We start from the raw sequence: 23,542 nt of genomic DNA, 5'->3' as shown, positions 1-23,542 counted from the left end.
TTAGTGGAATTATAGAAGCTCTCTTTGGTTTGATTATGGGGTGACCTTCGCCCCTGACACGAGAGACTGCCTTGCTGTCTGCTAGAACCTAATCACAGGTCAAAGTCTGGTCTCTGGCTGACAGAGCCAGCCAGAGCAGAGTGTGTTTTTGTTACGGTCTGAGCTCTTCTCACCCTGTTAACAGCTACCCGCCTTGTGGAGAGCTTCCTCTACTTGGATTGTTGCCTGATAGACACCATGCTGTTTCGGACTGTGGTCCTGTTCCTCCTCTGTGTCTCCACGGGCATGTGCGCCACTTTAGGCCACTACCAGACTCAATCAAACGAGGAGGAGGCTCTTGCTGCGGACTCAGCTGCTGTCACTGAAGCTGCTGTAGCAGCTGCCTCAGTGGATGCAGCTAAAGAATCTGCAGCTGCTGCAGATGCTAAAGCAGATGATTCACTTGCAGCTGAGAAACCTGTAGATAACACTCTTTTCGGTGACCAACTACTAGCAAAAATACTTGCAGTGGATGATTCAGCAGCTAAGAAACCTGAAGTGGATGTCCGTGTAGCAGATGGTGCTAAAGCTGAAGAGGCAGGGACAGATAGACCTGCTACAGAAGCTCTTACTGAAGGAGCTGTCAACCAGGGGCAAACATCCTCTGAGGAGGAGTGGAATGAAATCAGACCAGTCAAGACAAACCAGTCTCTGGACAGACCCTTGGCACATGAAGATGATGGCAGTTGGAGCCTTAACTCAATTAGAAATAGCTTCCAAAGTGTGCACGGATACTTTGACTCCATGGTGGAGCTGGTGGGGGGACGCAATGGTGTGTGTGAGTACCGCTGCAAATACGGTAAGAGTGAATCTCTTGAATTAACACACTGCACTTGGGGATTATTCAGGGGGTCCACAGATGCTAGAAATGTTCAAATGGATATTATGTCATTCACATCCAGTATTCTTCCGTTTATATGCATGTGTGTGCTTAGGACACTTTAACTCTTTATCATTCCTCTCCTGACAGTTTATCAGTTATTTATTTCTTGACCAAAGGCTGCTGATACTGAAACCTGTATACATTCTGTTTATCAGTTTGGGAGGTACAGTATATGCACTGTCAATCAATAGAGATGTTCTCAAACAGAAGTTACGTCTTATCTGTGCCACCAGGAACAGGGATATGGATCACTGACTGAGGAATATGTGATGACATTAGTTTGCTTTTCCACTTTAGTTGAAAAATTAAATGGAGCTTCCCTGTTTTCTTAGGAGATGCTCCCGAACCTCGCTCCAGCTACCAGATCCCAGAGCCCAACGGCTGCAGCTCCTCTCTGGTGGGATTCCAGGTGAATGCTGCTGTAGGTGGCCTGTTCATAGCACCAACAGCCCAGAACTACATCAGCGAAACACATCTCATCGTGCAAACCTCAACAAAGAAATTACAATACAATTCTTTCTCTTGACAGCTCGACCTCGGGATCCCTGCTATGACAAAGTGCTGTAACCAGCTTGATATCTGCTATGACACTTGTGGCAGGAGCAAGTATGACTGTGACTCCAAGTTTCGCTCATGTCTGCATGGCATCTGTTCTGACCTTAAGAAGAGCCTGGGCTTTGTGTCAAAAGTTCAAGGTAAGATCGGTGCAAACTGTTATTTCTTCCTTTTTCTTTAAGTTAAGTTATCAAGAAAAAAAACTTTGCCTCCCTATTGTCTCTACCTCTCTGTCTCTTCTTCTTAGCCTGTGAGTCAATGGCAGACGTTCTCTACAACACAGTTTGGACTCTGGGCTGTAGGCCTTACATGAACAGCCAGAGGGCAGCGTGCGTCTGCAAGGGAGAAGAGAGGGATGAACTGTGACACAAAACGTTGTGGACAACTCATGGACACTTTCAGACACCTAACAGAGTTAAGAGTATTTCCACAGATGATACTATATGTTTTTAGGCTTTTTGTCAAAGAGAAGATATGACCTCTATAGATTTAGGGAACTGAAAAAAAAGCATAAATGACGAATGCAAATGAACTATTTCTTAGGGTTTATTCATTGGCAGTACTAACAAATATGAGTATCTCAATGTGACTTTCAGAATCTTAATTAATTGCTCATGCATATTGCGCTCTCTATACTCCATTTCATTTTTAGGCCATTTTTAGGCCTCAGTGACTCCATTAGCATGAATTACTCTGATGACTCCAAACAAAGAGCCTAGTGGGAAGGCTGATGTAGTTGGAGTAATTTCCTCTACATAGAAAGACACAAGATAATTACCACGGCACACCTCACTTGGTTTGTTGTTGGTGCAATATAACATTTACAGTATCAAGCTTGTCCTCTCAAACATTAAGTCATGTAAATGTAATGACTAATATAACTAATATATTAATGTTTGATGTAAGTTATTTGCCAGTTATATGATATTTACGATGAATAAATGTATGACTAATTTCAGTTTAGCTCATACAATTAATTCTAGACTAATTGCCAGAGTGATGAAGCATATCCATAATCTCCAGGCACAGCACACTGATATCAGTGGAATGTGCGACATGGTCTCTAGCCATCGATTTACTCGAGCAGATGAGTCAGAATACATCTATGAATGTATTGGATGTATTAACTAGAGTTCAGTTGAGTTACAAATGTACGACACTGGAACGAGGAAAAAAAAGACATATAATGGGCATCTGTATGTATGTATATGTATTAATTGGACTTTTATGCTGCGTGTTTGTTTTGTGTTTTAAAAACCAAATGCAAAGAAATAAGTTCATCTTTATTGTAAATGCGAATGTAATTTTTGTGATCCTGCCTCGTGCTGTTTCCGTGCTGTCGATGACTTTGTGTTAGACAGATGACTAAGGCAGGATGAAGATTGGACCTCCAGTCAGTACGTGCCCCTCCTGAGGCTCACTGGTTCGGACTTTCCGTCGGACACGTCTTCGACAACTCTGAGCACAGCGGGAGTCTTGTGCCCCACATACTAACACCTGACAGTGGAGGTACACTTGCTGAAAACAGAAGAAACAAGCTTATTTTAAGAGACAAAGACGAACAGTGTGTGGACAGTGTGAATTCAGTCTTATAGATAAAGTCTGTACAGTACAGCCCTACACAGACATAGGCCCACACACACTTGCCAGCTGGCTCCCAGCATGTTTCTTTAACTCACTCGGTTGTCCTTGCCAATGAACTTGAAAACAGGGACCTGGTAGTGTCTAGAGAGCTGGTCCTTTGATGAGTACTGTGTCACTGTTTCATCAAAGATGCATCTACAGTAAATAGGAAGCCAAACAGGGAAAATAGCATTATTCATGCAGCTGATATAACAATACATATGATACAATACTCTGTGATACTTTCCATCTAGCCATGCTATGAAGATTAGCTGCCACCAGGGTCCTGAAACACTGATGTACTTATAAATGAAACCATTAAAATGATTAAATTAGTGATTAATAGACAAGACAAACTTTGTGAAGACATGCTCACATGTTCACAGTGTTGCCCAGGTAGTAAGATAATATTGGAGGGCTGATCTGTGTTTCAGTTTTTCTAATCAAAACGTTTTTCATTTGACATTTCCTCCTAAGGAGCAGAGATTCCCTGTCCTGTAAATGTCAGCAGCTGATTCTAAGGCATCGTGAAAACCCACCATTTGAGTCTGATCCAGTTTTCACATTTATCATATTATATTTGTGTTGCAGGACCAAATGCATTTGAGGCATTAGATACAGTAGACACAGCAGTAGCAGGTTTGTTTTTAGGTTTTATGATATTTGTCCCTGAGATTTCTGTCTCCATCCATAAAGCCGACAGTATTGATTTTTGTTGTCTGATTATTTGGCACAGGACAAAACACACCATTACACTCGGTACACCAGGTACATACACACTAGGTTTCCAGCAAGTGTGGAGTTAAACACCCAAATTATTCACCCATCTTTGATGAGGTAGTACTTCAGGGCCTGGTCAGCTTTGGGACCAGGTGTAGCAAAGCAGCTCTCCACCAGAGCAGAGAGGCCCTCCACCTTCTCCTTAGTCTCAACTCCAAAGAACAGGGAGTCGTGCAGGCGGAGCTGTGGCGGTGTGCGGTAGGGCTCGGCGAACTCAGCGCTCTTAAAGAGCTCCAGGGAGAAGGGGAAGACTCCCTCACTGTGCCCTGCCAGCTCGAGGGCAGAGCTGCGCAGGCTTGCCTGGTATCCGTCTGACACATGGTATTCTCTGGGGAACTCGCAGGTGACTGGGAGCAATAACTTGCTGGTGCGGACTATCAAGTCCCTGCTGCTGTCTGGATTGCTTCTGGGAAGGCCCGTCACAAGATTAGTTCCCACAATCTTGTCATCTGTCACCTGGGGATCAACATTTGCTTTAGTTTAATAGCTTTTTCTCAGTCTCAACAAAGCCACTTTCACGGCACAGCATTTTACCACAGGGAATAAAATGTTGAAAATATTCTCCAAGCCCTAAATATAGGGGCTAAATCCTGTGCACAAATCTGTCTAAAAATGTCAAACCCATGCCTCTGACCTCCACCACCGTGCCACAGGTCTTGAGGCTGAAGCTGAGGTTGATGTGCGTGCCATTGGAGACACCGCGACAAGACGAGTTGGACAGGAAGAGTTCCAGTCCTCCCACAAGGTCTTTAGGAACTGACACTGTAATAGAGCTGGAATCACACTGAACTGGCACTGCAGGGATGAAAGGATAACATGACACGCCATGAATGACATGTTATTATACTGTAGTCCCATACAATGGAAAAAATCATGAAACAGTTCCCAAATACAAAACAAACAAAACAGGGCAGCAAAAACATTTCAGATTTTGATAACTCCCACTGATATTAGTTCATATTGAAATGGTAACTTGCTTCACTGACAAAAACTTTTCTAACGTTGTCAAGCAAAGAAATTTAGATTTTCACAATATTCTGAAAACCTATACACTAAATGATTAAACATCATCATTGAGAAACGAATCAGCATCAATCAGCTGATAATGAAAATAACTAATGACTGCATAATTAGAATATCTCTGGGGTTTCGGACTGTTGGTTGTGGAGATGGTGTAATTTGAGGGTTCACCTTGGACTTGATGGACGTCTTTCACTGTTTCCCTGACAGGTCATACAAGAAACTGTTGTAAATTAACTACTAAACATAATGAATTAAACACTACACCACACTAAACATGATCATACGTTGCAGTCCTCCAGACAAAAATAAAGTACGAAGTGCTTGTAATTTTCAGGTTTGTCTCATTTGTCAAACAAATAGGAAAAGTATTCCACAGTAAGGTTATCCTGACCTCTACAGCGCCTAACCAACTTTCTCCCTGTATCAGCTCCCTGTCAGACTTATTAGCCAAATACAACATCATTCTCTTACATACACATACACATACACACCCTGACATGTGCGTTTATCCTCTCCCAGCTCCAGCCCCCTGGGACAATGGCACTGATAGGACTCCAACAGCGAGGAGCAGCCATGGCTGCAGCCTCCATTGTTAACGTGACAGCCTGCTATCTCTGCATGAGACAACACAGAGTAAAGGAAAAGATGAAGAACACTGTGTGGTTCCCTGGTTTAATTATCTCTGTACAATACTTGGCTGGTGTGACATATAAATACTCTCTGTACCTCTGCAGTTGAGTCCGTCCTCATCTAACACACGGCCCGGACCACACTCACAGCGCCTGGAGCCTTTGGTGTTCACACACAGCTCTGCACAGCCTCCGTTGCCCTTCTCGCACTCGTTCACATCTGAGCGCATGATGGAAACCACACCATGGTCACATACTATCATCAGACGAGTCTTGTTTTAATCAACTCATTACCAGAAGGGGGCCGTTTACAACCTTAACCCCCATTTACCACCTTTCAGGGAAGAGGATGATAAATAACCTTTAAAACTGAGTTTATAATACTGACAGGACTAATAAAGAAATAATGATGGGTGAAATAACATGCAAAGCAAAAGTGAGAGTGCAACAGAGGGAGGAAAGAGAAGAGTAGGGATGGGTAAATGAAGGAGTCATTCCTGAGACTACAAAAGGCAGATTTGGTTGATGGATGAATAACAAGATAATAGCTGTTTTCAGGTTGGCCAGGTTCCCACTGCATGCCTGTCACTCATCATTAGATGTATAGTCCAGGAATCTTGTCTTTGCAAGTTAGCGACTCCCATTTTGAATGTGCCGTCAAGAGAAGTAACATGAATATCTGAGTGTGTGAAAACAGCTCACAGAGACGTATGAATTGATTTGTCAAAACAATGGGTGAACACGATTTCTCTTGTTATTGTTCTCCAGAAATAATTTCCAGGATCTGTCAGTCTTATCTTTGTCGTTTGTGAAACTTATCTGTCCCCTCAGAGCTTCCTCGCCTCTCTGTCTGTCTCACCCAGGCATGTTTGTCTGTCTGGTCCCAGGACAGTTCCAGCTGCGCAGCGACAGTCAGACTCAGGACATCTGCTACTTGCACAATCCACCTCGTCACAGATATCATAGAAATCTGTGCAACATACACAAAGACATTACTACCACAATAGATAAGAACACAGTTTTAGTTGCAGGATTAGGAAACACACTTTGTGTGCATCAGACATGCGTACTCACGGCCACAGTAAACATGAAAGCAAACTGAGGGTCTGGGCAGGCGGTAGACAAAGTAGCCCCCAGCACAAGCCTTCACATCTACAGTGGCGTTCCAATGGCAGCAGTTTTGATTGAAGCTGGCGCACACGGGCCGTGTGACGATGCCTTCGTGAGGTTGAGGGTGGCTGCCGCTGAGCCAGATGGGTGCGTGGGTGCCACAGTGATTCTCAGCGATGCAGAAGGTGGGCATGGCATCCCCGGCCATGCCAGTGAAGCGATACCACTCTCCAGACACATGGCTGTCACACAGGGGCACGCCGGACGACTGGTTGACGTGGTAATCTGTGTTCCTCCAGGGTTCATTGAGGCTAATGTAGGCAGAGCATGGGTCCAGGGCTGAGGTTTAGGATCCAATGGCAAAGATGAACAAGACTTAGTCGTACATTCTCGGAATAAATGAAACTACATGTGAGAATTTTCTGTTGTCATTTTTATATCATTCTTTAGCACTTGTGTCAGGTCTTTGTAATATCTTTACTTAGGAAAAGGTTTAAGTGTCTACTTAGACTATAGACAAGCACTAAATCTTTTACCACATTGCATGTGTTGTAAATCTATACTAAGCAAACTTGTTACCATGAGGAAAATCACTATGGACATTCAAGATAAACCGTAACACAAAGTCAATTGTAACTGCACTAAAACGTCCACAAAAGGCTCTTTAACCAGTAAGTTCTGTCAGTGGCGACTCTTCACTACTGTCAGTTGTGCAGAATCAGGAGAACAACTGAAGTGCAGCGAAACAATCAATAGTCTTTCCTCTGTTCATGCCCTCTCAACAGTGTAATTAAGAGGCGCACATAAAACAAAAGGAAAAGGAAAAGTCACTAGCTGCTGTGTGATGGTCGTTGCCAAAGTGAGCAAGAGTTAGAGGGTTTATCACAGAGAATCTGCAGGAATGGAGAAACAGCAGGAGGCTGATGAGCTCAACGGTAAAAGCATCTATGGCGACAGGTCGGAGACATGAAACACGGTAAGTGACAAGAAGCATTTAACACTTTACAGGAGCTGTAACCACCACTGTGACCACTGTGATAGCCTTTTCCACTTAGCTGGATTGTTTTGCATGAAATATCCACGTGTATGTTTTACCACACCACCAATAATCAGGGTTTTATGATTACCTCTCCTCAGTTGTGATGCAAACGAATAAACATGAAAACATGCAGAAATCCAAAGTGGACTAAAAAAAGAGAAAAGTTTTAGTTTGTGGCTTATAAAAAAAAACATCTGTGTGATATGGGTCTAATTTTATCAGAAATGATGTGATGATGCTTCATACGCATCATTTTCTCCCTCCATCTGCTAATGGACAATCCATCTTCTCACTCCCTGCTGCACTGATAAAAGCAGAAGGATCAATCCACGGCCTGGGCCCGATGACAGCATAAAACCAAGCCTGTCTACTGAAAAGTACATTCCTGTGCAACCGAAGTGCAACGGCCAGTTTCGGAGGTGTACGTCTGGCCAACTGTGTTCCAGCACAAGCAGCACAGAAGGGGAAGAGGACAGCTGACTCATGCGGGTGTATGCTAATGGGAGCGTTAAATCTTCCAGATGGGGCTTGAATAAATGTATCAAAATTAAGGGAACGTGGAGCCGTGCCTGACCTGAGTCAGACTCCTGCATCTGCACAGATAGAGATGAAAACCCACAGTAAACTGTGTCCAGCCCTGTTGTTCATTGTTCAAAGTCCAGAAGAAAAACTAACCTGCTGGTTTTGGCTCATTTGCTGTCAGAAAGAGAAATGCAAAATGACGTTCACCTTATCGTTTCATTTTTATGGCTGCAAACATGAGAAATGTGTCACTTACCTACACCTACAACGGCAAGAACCTCCAGTAGCAGACATGTAATCACCAAAACAATCATGACTCTAACTCACTCTGAGTTTATTAGTGTTGAATAAAAAATAATCCAAGCTCGGGCCTGTGCGTGTCAGTTCTGGCGCACACACGTGGGGGAAGGCCGTCTTTAATAGGCACCACTTATCTGTGCGACTTTTCTCTCACCTTGACCTCTTAACCCCACGCTCCCCACATGCAGAAAAAGGAGCATCCTCCCATTGTTTCAGACTGTACAGTCTTCACACTTTCCTCCTTCAGGGTCCCTACACTCCACCTTAAACAGCTGCAAACACGCTGTCACACATTTGTATTTACATGTACTTATCTCTCCTACCTTCCGTTGCTTTAAATGAAATAAAAACATGAGAAATTATCTCATCTCCAGTAGCATTAAACCAATCTGATTAATCTGCTTAGCATCAAGCTGAAGCTTTTTCTCACTTCAAGGTGGCACAGAGGATTTACTATAACGTAGAGGCTCTCACTGAGAACACAGTGTGCCAGTACAATGAATATGCTTTCATCTAGCTCATTACCTGACCACTAGTACACGCCAGAAACTGTCTAAAGTTTGGCCCATTTCATTAGAGGCCTCCCGGGCTATCCTGACACTTGCAGTTTTTGTTTCTCATATGTAATTAAATCAATGGAGACATTCATCTAAGAGGCTGTTAGAAGAAATGAGGTGGAACATGCCGTTCTTTTTTTTTTTTTTTTTTCGATTACTCCTGGAAATAAGACACCGTTAGACCCCCTGGCTGCACGAATAGATTCACTCAGCACTTATTACACGAGTACAGTAAAAACAGTGATTTCGCTGTTGACAAATGTGTTTCCACATCAGGTTCAAAGATTGAGAGTACTTCTGCGTCCATCCAAAAAAATGTAATGTTCAGCATAACATTAAAACCATCAGACAGAATTAATGCTGTGACTGAGTGTGGAAGGCATCCTCGATCTGTTGGTTGACCACTTTAGTGCATCATAAAGCTTGTAGCAAAATGTATATATAAAAAATTAAAAAGTTATGTATATATAAAAATCAGTCATTGAATTAATTTTCAAGATTATAGCCTTTTCTCTTTTGTCTTTTTATAAACTAAAAATAAAAAAGTTGAATGTTAAGGCTCTCATATGCTGTTTCAACAGCAGTATGTGACCTATTGTATTCAAACGTCCACATAGGTCTATCTGATAGGATGTCCTGCACAGGAAGAACTGAAGAACAAGAGGAACCAGAGGAGATAGTCAAGACCTTGAGAAGCTGCTTCTTGTAAATCTCAGTAATATATCCATTAATCACTTCCAGCGAGAACAACAAAAAGCCCAACTTAACCACTGGCTCCAAAAACTGGATAAGGATTTTATTGATAATTGAATTACATTTCTCTTTTATACATATTTCATAAATGATACAGGATTTTACATTTTCTTTTTTGCCAACCTTACAGCATCATATGTCAACAGAAGAATAAAAAGACAAGAAAAGCAAAATAAGAGGTCAGAATGGAGTACAAGATCATTTCAATCCTATATTTTGCTTCGCTCTTTAGGCATTTTAAATCTTATTGTAAGTGCACACAAACGAAGATATTCAAAACATAACACACATTTCAAACTGAATAATAATGTGATTTTGGAGAAGAAAAAAAAAAAAAAGGCTGTGGGTGGGTGACAATAAAAGGAGAGGGGGACAAGATGAGGACATGCTCCCCGTTAAGTTAGCAGATTGCGCCTGACACTTTTCCTTCGGACGCAGATCCAGGTTGTTGGTAACTGAGGTCAAGAAGTCATAAAGCCTCTTTATAGGTGCACAGATAGTGGAGGGTGTTTTTCCATTTACTGGGGAGTAGAAATTGATGTTGGGGAGGGAGTTTGGGAGAGTAAATAAGGTGAAAATGGGGCGCAAGATTGAGCAGTTGGTTGGCTGGGATTAAGTCAGATTTGGCAGGGTAGAGTCTAAAGACGCAGCCCTGTCCACTGCCCTTTATATCTAGGAATCTCTACAAACAACTTTCGTAAATTAGCTTTGCAGTTTGTTTTTTTTTTATGTTTTGTTTTGTTTTGTTTGATTTTCTCTTTTTTGATAAATCAGCTTTTTTATTTTTACATAATTTCCCATGTAAACATACATTCATGCAACACCCTCTTTATAATAAAGTTTCCCTATATTTGATATATTTAGTTTTTAAAAAATAAACAGAAAAAAATAAAATCCAAATGCAATAAATGGTGAATGGTATGATAAAAAGGAGGAGGTGATGATGATGGAGCGCATGTGTGAAAACAGCAGAGGGGAGGACTGGACTGCAGACAGAGGCCTTGACTGTCTCACCTCCCACAGTACATCTCCAAGGAAACACTGTCGTCACTTTGTGGGTATAGGTGTGTGTGGTGTGTGTGTGTGTGTGAGTGTAGGGGGAAAAGGATTTTAAAGCTCATAATGACTGTGAAGTGAGATGTGAGCTTAGCTCGATTCATTTTTACCACTACTGACAAAATGGCAAGTAGATTTCATGAATAGCTGCAGTGCATTGACACTTGGACTGAATTAAATAAACACTTAATTCCTCTTGTAAGCAGCTGAACGCCCCACGTGACGATTGAAAATAAATTATGAACTTCTTCAATCATCATTTGCTGATTCCCAAATTGCTACATTGTTCGCACCTGTGTTGTCTTTTATTCTTGAATCATCTTAAAGGCACCTTTTCCCTTTCCCAGATAACACAAACACACCTACACGTGCACACACACACACAGCTACACACACACACTGTAGGAGATTAGGCCAAATTCTGCCTTGAGATCTGCATGGCTAATTTAGTAGGATTCACGTTGTCCCCTCACAGGCAGGAAATGATCTACAGTATATATGGAGTGATGACATGTCAGTGTGCTTCCCCCCCTGCAGAGGTGATCTACACAAAAAAGACTTTGATAGTTTGTATTTTGTTTTTTGTTTTTTTGGAGACATAAATGAGGACAGAGAGAGTGCCATCAATAGTCACCTTTAACAGAAAACTAAATGCAAAGATTTATTCAGTGATCATCCCAAAAATGAGTAACAAAAATATATGGCTTCTATAACTTCTTTGATTCAACCGATTGGGGAAAGGGATGAAAGTTCAGCTTGATGTGGCAAATTAAAAGTGTGAAATTAAATACAAAACTGCAATAATGCTCCTACACATTCACAGATTTCTACTGAGGGCATACCACAGCATGCAGTCTACCCTGCCTTGCCATCAAGGGAGGCTGGGGGTATTACAGCATCAGTGGGAGGAGAATCAATGCTTATGTGAATCAATGCTTATGATGTTAGGACGATTTGGAAAAGGAAAAATGTAGCATATCGGGAAAAAAAGGGAAATTGAACAGCTGACAATTTATTTAAAATGTGCTCGTCCTGTACACTGCAGCTTCACTTTTCAAGAGCCATTCAGTTCATCTGATATATTTAACAACATGCCTATGTTTTTGCCTCAGGCAATGGTCACTAAATATTTTTAACCAATGATTTATTCTGAGGAAATCTTTGTATGCATGATACGATCATAATGGTGAGGTGGCATTATCCACATCGACACTCTGAAGTGCTGAAAAACAATCGATTCCAATCAATAGCATTTTGACCCTGTCTTGGTTTCAACATTCAACCTTTGGTGATCATGCACAGAAGCCTTACATCCAACTTAAACGCAGCTACTGTGAATTATACTGTGTGAAAATGTAGAAAATGTAAATGAGTTTGTCTTGATATGCATTTGTAAGAGAGATCCTCCTCCCACTGAAAAGAAAAAACAAAAAACTAGCCTCTGGTCTGTTTATTTGATTGTATACCTATATATATTTATATTTCATAACAAATATACTATGGCTTTCAAAATAAAAAGTGCCAAAATATTTTTTTGGAATAAAAGAACACACAGTGATGTTGTTGTCGGTAGTACTCTCATACTTGCGCAGACAGGGTCGCTACAGGACATCAACAGGAAGAGGAAACAAGGTGTTGTCATGCCTACATCCTGCGAGGTGACACGAGCTCCTGACAAAGGTCACACTGGGGAAGGACAGCTGTCTGTCACCTGGAGGAGGCGTGGCTGAGGGAGGGAGAGGCAGCAGAGTTCAGACACAGGAAGATGAAGGTCTCCCTGCTGGTACGACTGCAGTCAGGACTTTCTTGTAAACTTTAAATCGTAGGATAGAGAGTCTCCCTGGAGCCCGCCCCAACCAAGAGTACGTGTGTGTGTTGACAGTCTGACTGCTAGAAGAAGCAGGAGGACTACACGGTTGTGTCGACCCGCAGAGTGGCTAGGGTCGGGGTCCCAGTGTGTTCCACAAACACACACTCAGCAATGTCCCTATGCATGTCCTATGTTCTGGAGTGTCTAACGATGTGATGCTTCCTTTTTTTCCCCTTTTCCCTGAAAGCTTTCCCATTGGAGACTTGAGGCAATATCCATAGCGTCCAGCTTTACTCCATCATCATCATTGTCGTCCTTTTCATCCTCCTCACCTTTCTTCAGCTGTGAGAGTTTCAGAGTTCTTAGTATTCTCACCATCCTTCTTTATACTTTAGCAGTTTTCACTTGCAATTTCAACTGAAGTTTTCAGCTCGGACAGTAAAAAGGAAAAAAGAAAAAGAAAAAAAAAAGAACGGAGAATAAACCCACTCCCGCAGCCAAGAAAGGGACAGGAGCACTGGGTGTGGGAGGGATGAGGAGAGGGAGGGAGGGAAGGAGGTGTCTAAGGAAACTGTAAGGAATCAGAGGGGAGGAAAAAGGGTATTGGGTGGCAGGTGGGAAGAGGGTTGTAGGAGCTTTGAGAGGAGGGAGTTACTATTCCCATCAATTTTTACTGGTGGTGAGCTGCTGAATTGGGAGCTGGAGCTGGAGCGGATCCCGAAGACGCTTCAGATCTAATTCCACCTGGGATTGGAGACAGAGAGGGAGGGTGGAGTAAGAAATATGAGAAGAAACAGTGCAGGGAATGGTATGAAAGTAGGTTTTTGTACAGCTCTTACAAATCCAAGTATTGAACTGTAAATGTGTGAATCACATCACATGTGAATTCAGCTTTCAAATGTACCTCAGCGATATCCTCCTTCAGCTTGTTGTACTTCTCAATGTCAAAGCGTGTCCTTTTCACCCCCTTGTGGAAGAACAGCAGATACTGTCTGTCTCTGGCATCAGGGTAAATATATTCCTGCAGGTCATAGAGTGACACAGACAGAGCACTTTGTAAGAGAAGCAGTTTATCAGATTCTCTTCATATTCCACATTTCTACTTCTTGGGCCAAATAACCCTGGTGAGAAATCCAACATCAAATAGACTCACTGTCCTTCATGTTAAAACCTATTGATAATTTATAAATGCTGGATTAAATTTCAAAGAGCTACAGTGTCACCAGATAAGACCTGTAAACAGCTAAAAATATTACTCTTCCGTTACTGCGTTTAGTGCAGCTAAGAGAGAATAACCATTAGATTCCATTATACTAATGCTTTGTTCTCAGGTTACTAAATGAGTCGTTGCACAATGCTAGGAAGGACAAGAAGGACGCTGTGAGAGGGTGTCCCCTCTTGCTGTGAGGTGACTCATGTTTCACCTGATCACATAACTACCAATAACAATTTTCCATGGTGCAGGATGACATCTTCAGATTAGTTATTTTGCAACATAAACACTCTATATATCCACAGATCTCCACATGCAATGATTAAATACAAAGAAAAGAGGCAAATTCCTTTTAACACTCAGACTGTTGTTGTGCTTTACCTGGCGCGTGAGCACAAAGTAGGCATACATGGCCATGGCTGTGCCATAAGTGATGAAGTAGGTGACCGGCTCCATGATATCCCAGGAGTACTCCCACCAGGTGAGCCTCGCTAGGATGCCAAACTGGGTAGCCATGTATGCCATGCCACCCCACAGCACCCAGGTGGTACGTCGCTCTGCCTTCTTACTCAACTCCTCCTTCACCTACACAGAAGTAACGAAGACACCAGTGAGACATACCTTAACAAGAGAATCGTTAATAGTTAGCGTTTACAGACAATCTCTTTATGAAGCAGGGGCAATAATTCCCATTAAAGATTTTAATTGACAAAAATAGTTAAGCAGCTGTGTCTGTCTCCAGATTAAGACAGTATTAGAAGATTAACTGTGTTGCTGTGGTAACACAAAGTAATTATTCATAAAGGGATAACAAAGTCATGGTTTGGCCACATTCCCAATTTGGTGGCCCCTAAAACAAACCCATGATGGCTCAACTGGTCCGACTTTCTTTAACAAGCACTTTTTATTGGATGAACAGAAACAATGTCTCATATCTTAAGCCAATTATACAACACATTAATAATTTCCAGATAAAAGGCTTAAAAATAGGTCTTTAAAATTCTAAGCAACTGCATCTCCTCTTAGCCTCCATGGAAGAAATTTTCAAGAACATGGATCACATACATTTGACTCTGTTACTTGTCAAACAATTGGGTGGTTACATAAAAACCTAGCGGAGATATGTAGGCTATGAACTCAACAAAAACAAACTTCTGTAACATCGCTAAGACCTTCTCTAGAGGGCGGAGTTGTGAGTTGAGATCCTCCAGTCGCCCGAGCAGCTCACGTTCTTTGCCCAGTTGATGCTCTTCAATGCGAAGGGTTGTGTAGAGCTGCTGCACCAGAAACTTGACATCATTCAGCCTGTCAACCTCCTCATTGGGCAACAGCTCTGAAGCACGCACACACACACATACACAAGCACACAGACAAATAGGAATGAATGAACTGGTTCTAATATGATCCTGTTGGCAGTAAAACCATTTCTCCCAATGTTTCATGTTGATGCTCTAAGACAAAGCAAACACGGGAATCTGACATTTCTTTACCGGCCCTCACCTCTTCTTGGTGGTCGCACGACGTGTGTGGTGTCATTAATGACAAGCTTGAAATCGTCCAGCAGCAGGATGTCTATACCTGTGGAGGAGGCGACCCTCGCTCCATCTGCACAGAGAGACAAATGGAAAGACTGTGATAAAGATGGAGCTTCAAACACCCCTCACCTCACTTGATAATACAGCTGTCTGATTATCATGAGCGGGAAAGGCAGATGCACTTACACACTGGGAACAAGATTTCAGGTTCTAGTTCCTGCATAATGAGCCTTCAGAGCTGAGAGGGAGGGCATGCAGTGGTATTAAATTCAGATGCAAAGCCACAGCTACTTAACAGCCTCAAAGTACAAGTCCACTTGAAAGCATGTAAGGACCTCTATACTGTATGTATAGCCTGCCTAGGTAAATGGACTTATATTGCATATAGTGGATGGTGCTGTGTGCATTCTCATATTTGTGAGCATACCCATGGAGTAGATGGCTACCCGGTCGATGCCTCTGTCCTCCGCCTGGAGCTGCTGCAGAAAAACTCCCACACAGTCACTGAGAGGCTTGAGGGTGAACTGACAGCGTTCTCGTCTGGACGGCAAACTGACTGAGATCACTGGCAGCCCGTTCTGATACACCACTGTCACCTCTGCGAGGGAGGTGCAGGCAAGAAAACAAAAGTCAGACAAATGCAACAAAAGCAGAAACCATGGAAATGAGCGTTCAAGTACTCTCCTCTCTATAATTAAAGTAACTGAATATTTAATAAAGATGCATGAGGAGCAGTTTATTGTTTTGCTTAGTCTCTTTATATTCTCACTGGTGGCAGCTCTAAGTCTCACCAGAATGAACACCACATGCAGTATGTACAACAACGCTGGTTTAAACTGTTAAAACAGCTGCTTAACTTTGTAAATCAGATGTAAACGCTAATTTACTGGTTATCTCTAATCAACATATGACTAAATCTCATTATGTGTGCTCACACATGTGAGAATGAAGTACAGGCATGTGCAGCTGACACAGAAATACACTGACTGCTGTTTTGCCAAATTGTCCTCGTTAGATTGTCAGTTCCCGAGAATCAATACAGCATAATATTTCTAACCTTTTCCTCACAGAACTGTCGATGTGTGGATGCCAACTATTGATATTCCTTATTCCCATAGAAAGGCTACAAAGACCTCAAAATAATGCACTGACAATCAAAAAGACTGAGCTACACATCCCAATTCATTCATTCCTTGAAAGGTTTTAGTTTTTCATAGCAATGAAAAAAAGAACAATGATATGAATCACTCAATGCACCAACTGAGTCCACTCCCGACACCTTTTTATGTCCAGGGTGATTTTGTGTTCGGAGCTTTCAGCTGTACCGCGCTAATTTTTAGCAACATCATCAAATTGTCATTTTCGTACTAAACAGCTGAGCCCCTGTTCTGCTAAATGGCACTTTGTTTTTCTCGCATACTAATAATGGTCTGTAATACAGCTATATTGGTTCATAACCAAACTGGTTATAATGAGCCTATGCAGCTTATACCATTATCATGCTGAGTGCCCCTGATGACAGAGCCATGAATCAATGGAGAGAGCTGTGAGCCCACTGAGGAGGGTGATCCAAGCTGCCTTGTTGCCGCTGCACCCAACAATCTCTGCCTTCTGCTCGGGACCACTGCAGTGAATCAGCAGATCTCTTTCTGGGCCCGCACCAACAAGTGAAGGATCATTGGCCAGCACCAGCAGCACCAGCTGGGCTCTGGTTCAGAAGTATCTTGAACACGTTCAAAGACACCAAGGTGCAGGTTTCATTTCACACCCACTTCTTCATTCATTACAGTGACAATTTGAAATCTTGCCCCAAGTGTCTGAGCTTTTCCCCACCTGCACCTGTTCCCCGTCTTCCACTTCCCTCTCATCACTAGTTCACTGCTAAAGGTGTCAGAATCCTCTACGTATCTCTTTTCCAATCTTACAGCTACTAAAACACACTTTAAAATCAAATCGGCTTGTTCTGCAATGCTGCTGCGTTCTCCTCTCCGCACCCCACCCCAGCTTTCTTTTCCTCACTTCACTCATGCTCTCTGTCTCTCATTCAGACGAGCAGATGCTACCTAAGACAGATTCCATATTAATGACTATGGGCTGTTAACTTCAAATAAGCCACTGCCGTCTGATCACTGCAGAATTTCTTCCTGGTGCACAATTCATTGGTCTTGAATGGGGCATATCCTGGATTTGGGGTTGTGTTTTTCAAAAGGCAAACCCCTGACACAGCTCTTTGGGTTAGAAATATACTACTACAGCAACAGTGCTTGGATGTACTGAGTCTTTGAGAACGATGAGGGCTTACCTTCTGGAGTAGTGGAGGAACACAACAGTCTCTGGCCATGCCATGAGGGGGCGCCCCTCCAAACCTGCAGACAGGAAGAGAAAGGCAGCAACCTGGTTATTCCACTCATAAACAGCCTTCTCTTATGTAACACTACCATTCTGTTATCCCCTCAGTAACACAACACTACCCTACACTACTCTATGTAATGTTGTCTAACTGGTCAATTGTGAGACTGGCTGAATATTATGTCACAAAATAGTTTCCTTTGTTCCAGTTTCTAAAAATGTTCCCATATGCTGAGTGGAGCCACACCCAAGAGGGACAGACATGCAGCTTACCAGTCACGAAAACATTCTACAAAGGGCTGACACACAGTGACACATACAGACAGTCTCTTCCATCACATTTAAATACCAGCATCCAGACATAAAAACCTCTACTTATTGAAAAAAAAACAAGACCACAGTGGGAGACACAGATAGAAGGCAGCCAAATGCAGCTTGAATAACAACGTGGTTTAGTATGAATTCTCTACTTGTGTCACAGAGTGGAGGGAGGAGAGAAACAACACAGAGGCAGAGCTTGGGGAAACCCTCTTTTATATACCGTTACCACAGCAAAGCAGGAGTGTCCATATGTGCCGCATGCGTTTCGAGTTACAGAGCTCGTCACGTTTTCTGGAGAGCCGAGATCAAGCCTTTTAAGGCATAAAATGTGCCGTCATATCTCCTCACACTTACAGAGCCAAATGGGGGTTTGGGGATGAAACATCAGAAATCAAGCAAAAAAAAAAAAAAAAAAAAAAAAAAAAGAGCTCCAGTGGGCAAAAGCACAAACTTTTCTTATTAAAGTTTTACTTGAGTGTGAGCACACGAGTAAAATATGCCTCAGCTGCAGCACAAAAAAAAGACTATTCCTCTCATGATTGATCCAAATATTTAATAACTGATGCCTGGAGCCATGCACATGGTGTACATTCACCTATAAGTGCCTGCATCATTCACATATTCCTGAACCCTTCAATTGGCTTTCAAACAGTCCTGAGTGCAAGGCGTTCAGAATACAGCAGTTGTGTACAACTTACTGAGCTGAACCACATCAGCAGAGATGCAGAGCACACACAGCTTCTCTTTCATGATCCTAAACTGACAGTTGTGGACTGAAAAGGCATCTCAGAGGAGAGCAGTGGGAGTGTTAGTGTGCGCGCACGCATTTGTGTGTACGCTATGTCCTGTCACTCGGAGGCTTTATGAATCTGTAGCACTGAGGTAGAAATAAGCGCTGTGGACACCTGTCTACCAGTCACAGCATCTCTAAGCTGGACACGCAGCAAATGATTGCTTGATTACTCGGCAATACACATATCCTGGCTATCTCTGTGATACAGGCACAGACAGAGGAAGCTTCAGTTCTCAGAGTGGAATCATTTTTTCCACTGCCTGCCTCAGGAGAGGGCCCAGTAATGCAGCAGGAAGAGGGAGAGTACAGTGGTGGCTCATGTTTCATAGTTCTGGGTCAGATTTGTCTATTATGGACAGAACCTAATGTGGCTTATTTAGCTGAGGTTTGTCGCTGTCAGTCAAAATCGCAAACTTTAAAAAGGTCACATAAAGTTCAACTTTCTTTTTTGCTAAGCTTTACTATAACTGACAGCTGTGCAAGCACCAGTAGAAGGACTACTTTTAATCCCAACATCAACCTGAGAACAAGCTGCCAATCAACAGCTGTTAATTAAATGTCCCCAGCTGTCAATAGGAGTGTAACTTCCAATCACATCTCCACAGCTGTCTAATCCAGCTTTCATTCAGACAGTTCACGAGTACGAGTAGTGTCCATGTAGCAGAGATAAATCTGTAGATTAACACAAACTGAGTCAGTTGGCCACTACTGTCACTTGCGACCCTGTAAATTGAGTGTTGAGTGTTTCAGTAGCAGAGGATGACCCACAGTAAAGGCACTGAAACGCTAACCAGGCCGTGCTGCCTCTGTATTTGTAGGATGCACCTGCAATGCAACACTAACTTTCATTCATATTTTTCGACATCTGCAAATACAGGGAAATGAAAAACAAGTTTAAAAAGTCTGACTGGGACCACATGGGTGTGTATTTAACCAGACCATTAAAATCTTGTTGTTGACACCGTCAGGCCATAGACTGAATATTGTGGAATCTCAGTGGTGAAGTGTCCTTAATGAGAAAACTAATTACCATCCCATGGTACCAAGAAGACCCCAAACAGTGATTAAACTGCTGATCAGGAATAAGTGCACAGTCTGCAATGTGGTCCAGCACTGTTCTGCTCATTCATTAACTTCAGTCACTTGAAGCCAGAAGGAAAGCTTTCAGAGAGGTAACCACAACATCGCAGGCACCAACCAACACAACTCACCCTGTCACAGGGCAGCATCACAAACATATGCAAATATGTTGCTGGTGTGTCTGTCCATCCATCTGTTAAGTGACATGTACGTGTGACAGTACCTTTGTGTGTTTGCAAGTGGCGGTTGTGTGTGTGTGTGTGTGTGTGCACCCGTCTGTTCACCAGCCTGTTTGTCAGCGGTAGTTGCAAGCCAACTGAGTGAAGCCCCCCCCCCACCCCCCTTCCCTCGGCACACAGCCACTGAAATGCTGCCTGAAATATTTAAAGGCGTAGCAGCAGTCGATAGCACAGCAACCTTGGAATCAATGTCACATGACTGAGCGAGGGAGAGAAAGAAAGAAACTGGCATCGGCGATGGCTGGAGAGACGGACAGACAAGCTGGAAGAAAGAAAGAGGTGTGAAAGACTGAAGGAGTAGAAGGAATGCGAGGATAGATGGAGAGGAGCAGCAGGGGAGCAATAGTGATAAATGAAGGCTGGAGTAAAATGGTGTGAGTCACAAGCACGCTTGCGTTTCTACACACGTGCTGCATATTCTGTACCCTGCAGCAGACAATCCTGAAGTGTGTGTGTGTGTGTGTGTGTGTAGCAGACATAGTGGTTAGAAAGAGAGAGAGGAGTAAGGGAAACAGAAAGAGAAAGAGGAGAGGGAGGGAGATAAAAAGAGAAAGAGTGTGTGTGTTTGTGTGTGTGTGAGGGAAAGCAGAGGGAGGGAGGAAAGGAGCAGTAGACATTGCTGGAGAAAGGAGGAGAGAGAGAGACTGCTGATCACTGCAGTAAAGGAATCCCTCATCTGAAAAGGGGGGTTGCCCCTCGACTTCATCCTCCCTCCCTCCCTCCCTCCCTCCCTCCTCCCCTGTCTTACTCACACTGAATCCTGATGTGCCGTTTTAGATCTTCTCTCAGTTCTCAGCTGCACTGCGCTTTAACTTCCGCTGTATTTCATCATACTCGGTGCATTTTCATTCAATTAAAAAAATAAAAATAAATAAGCACTGCTCTATTTTAAATGCACAGTATGTAGGACTCAGTTTAAACAGAGGGGCACTCTAATAAATTTGATACACAATGGAAAATATAAGGCTTCTTAGCAGCAGTGCAGATTGCCTACTATTACTTCTACCATTACTAGTAAGTAGTAATCACTATTACTCTTAGTTTGTCAGTCTCATGTAATGCACTGTAGTAATGCATGGTATTGATTTCCAGTAAAAAATTAATCATCTTCATATTGTACAGCTGTAATAATGTCACACAGACATGTCACTTTTCAGAAATATAAATCACCAGACATTCACACACTATCAACCCATTGGGTGGGAATCAACACAAACACTTTGAGAGAGTGAAACTGCTGCAGCGCTTTCTACTATTAATATCTCCCTAACTGTTTCCCTCTGAATTCTAGCAACATAATGATGTTCTCATTTCAGTCCAAATTATGTGTGCAAAAAAAATTTGCAAGACTTATAAGCCTCCTCCTCCTCCGACACAGTCACACAGATTGATACAAAAAAAAGTAAGGGAGCTGTTTGCAATTTCCCGGCTTTCTGCATAATTTGGTCATGAAATGTGATCTGATCTTCACCAAAGTCACAAAGATCAACAAACACAATACATCTAAGCTCATAATTAGGCGTTTATTGAACAAACCCATTAAAAGTACAAAGGAAAAATAGAAAAAGAAACCGTGTTTTATTACCTACATTTAAATGACCTTTGGCAGCAATAATGAGAGGGCGAGGAGGGCAGACGCGCACGCTGCGACCGGCTTGGTCTCTTTCTTTTTTTTTACCAGTTAAATATGCTGTTAAATGTTGCATCTTACTTTTGAATTAGTTCATATCGGTTCTAGGGGACTTTTTTTCCATTTTACTTTTACTTGTTTACGTGTTACTCTGAGGAAGCGCACAGCTTTCAGGTTGGCAGAACTCTGATGACATTGTTTTACTGAGCTTTCATTGAAAGTGTCCTTACATTGTCTTGTATCTGCTGGTTTAACTCAGTGTTGAACAGAAAAGCTCATTAAATGGTTAAAGTTTGTAGCAAAATCATTGAAACTCCATTAAGCAGCCTGCTGAACGAGGTACAGTCAGTCCTTTCTGACCGCTCCCATCCTCTACACTCTGAGCTCCATGTGCTGCCTTCAGGTTCTCTCTTTAGCAGCCATGAGCCGGAACCAATAGACACAAACACTCTTTCTACCCTCAGCTATCAGTATGGTGAACTCAGAGATAAGACAATGATGAAAGTGTCCCCCTCCTCCCACTATGTACTTTATGTTGACTGTGTCTGTTTTCTCTGTGTCATGTGCTACTGTGCTGCTACAAAATAATTGCCCCCTGGGGACAAAAATAATTCCCCCCTGGGGACAATAAAGCTATTGACTGATTGATTGATTACCTCATACAAACACTTCCTGTTGTGGATTAGACCTGCACAACGCCCAAGAGGAGTTTTGGACCATTCTTTCTCACAGAACTGCTTCAGCTCAGCAATATTCTTAGGACTGGTGTAGACAACTCTCCTGAGGCCATTGCACATCTCTGTTGGGTTGAGGTCTGGGCTCTGACTGAGCCATTTCAAAAGCCAATTTTGTTTCTCTAAAGTTTGATGTTTCAGTTCATTGTCCTTCTTCTGAGCTTCAGCCTGCTGACATCCACACTGACTCTGTCCTGTAGAATGTCTTGATGAACTTCAACAGGACTGATTGTCATTGTGGACGGGAACTTAATTCCCCACAGCAGTTTAAAATATCTTCTTCCTCAGAACACATCCTTTTATCTGCAGACACACCTCAGGGAAATTCTGGGTGCCAAGCTTGGCATATAGTCTGTACGTGTGTGTAAGTGCGGTCCAGACACTAGCCCTGGAGAATAATGTCACTGACATAACTCCCATTTCATTGGGTCCTTCTGGGGAACTGAAAACTTCTATCATTTATCTACACAATGACTGCATCCATCCATGTGGTAATGTGCTGTCCTGGACCACAGGGACAGAGCAGTGTTAGTAGCAACAAAACCATTGTGAAACCATTCACAGATACGCAGGCTCATATGTCACCTCATGCATGTGTCTACACTGTGTGTAGAACGAAAGAGGGGAGGCCACATCCTTCCTTTATTCAAAAAAAAAACAAGTGTCATAGAGAGTTAAAGTACAGCAGAGGGACAAATGTACTGATAGAGTTCACAGTACATCACCGACGATCAGCTGTGACACCTGCTGACTAAACATTGAGGACTATTTCCATGTGGACAGCTAGCGTAGGCGAATGAGGTTTATGGGCTATTAAACTAGAAATACACTCTGTCTCCAACTCATCAGCTGCCAGAAAGAAATGTGTGTGAACGATGCTCTCATTGATTAACCCACTGAGATGCCAGAGGTTTTTTTTTTTTGTTTTTTTTTTTTTGTATTCTTTGGTTTCTAGCTTTATTACTTTTT

The 23,542-nt window shown here is 42.6% G+C and overlaps 3 protein-coding genes across 3 annotated transcripts in view; 1 reads left to right on the top strand and 2 right to left on the bottom strand.

The window, feature by feature from the left end:
- The first annotated feature begins 51 nt into the window (after positions 1-51).
- On the top strand, positions 52-2,596 carry pla2g12b (phospholipase A2, group XIIB). Its single transcript, XM_026353609.1, has 4 exons — positions 52-838; positions 1,255-1,331; positions 1,452-1,617; positions 1,725-2,596. The coding sequence occupies exons 1-4, from the start codon at positions 238-240 to the stop codon at positions 1,841-1,843; spliced, it is 963 nt and encodes a 320-aa protein (XP_026209394.1). The 5' UTR covers positions 52-237; the 3' UTR covers positions 1,844-2,596.
- Position 2,597: 1 nt separating this feature from the next.
- On the bottom strand, positions 2,598-8,599 carry oit3 (oncoprotein induced transcript 3). Its single transcript, XM_026353608.1, has 9 exons — positions 8,460-8,599; positions 6,607-6,981; positions 6,392-6,502; positions 5,630-5,752; positions 5,395-5,517; positions 4,515-4,675; positions 3,924-4,336; positions 3,157-3,256; positions 2,598-2,995 (listed from the first exon to the last, which is right to left on the bottom strand). Exons 1-9 carry the CDS (start codon positions 8,515-8,517, stop codon positions 2,843-2,845), a joined length of 1,617 nt encoding a protein of 538 aa, XP_026209393.1. The 5' UTR covers positions 8,518-8,599; the 3' UTR covers positions 2,598-2,842.
- A 1,236-nt stretch (positions 8,600-9,835) lies between these two features.
- Positions 9,836-23,542, bottom strand: part of mcu (mitochondrial calcium uniporter) — a 46,651-nt gene continuing 32,944 nt past the window's right edge. The window contains exons 3-9 of the mRNA XM_026355015.1: positions 17,730-17,793; positions 15,855-16,025; positions 15,393-15,497; positions 15,065-15,225; positions 14,274-14,477; positions 13,584-13,700; positions 9,836-13,423 (exon numbers count right to left, since the gene is read on the bottom strand). Coding sequence (XP_026210800.1) covers positions 13,343-13,423; positions 13,584-13,700; positions 14,274-14,477; positions 15,065-15,225; positions 15,393-15,497; positions 15,855-16,025; positions 17,730-17,793 — 903 coding nt within the window. The 3' untranslated portion in view covers positions 9,836-13,342. The remainder of the gene's footprint in view (positions 13,424-13,583; positions 13,701-14,273; positions 14,478-15,064; positions 15,226-15,392; positions 15,498-15,854; positions 16,026-17,729; positions 17,794-23,542) is intronic.

The sequence above is a fragment of the Anabas testudineus genome, chromosome 15 (assembly GCF_900324465.2).
Source record: "Anabas testudineus chromosome 15, fAnaTes1.2, whole genome shotgun sequence".
Lineage (NCBI taxonomy): Eukaryota > Metazoa > Chordata > Actinopteri > Anabantiformes > Anabantidae > Anabas > Anabas testudineus.
This window is presented reverse-complemented; position numbering and strand designations above follow the sequence as displayed.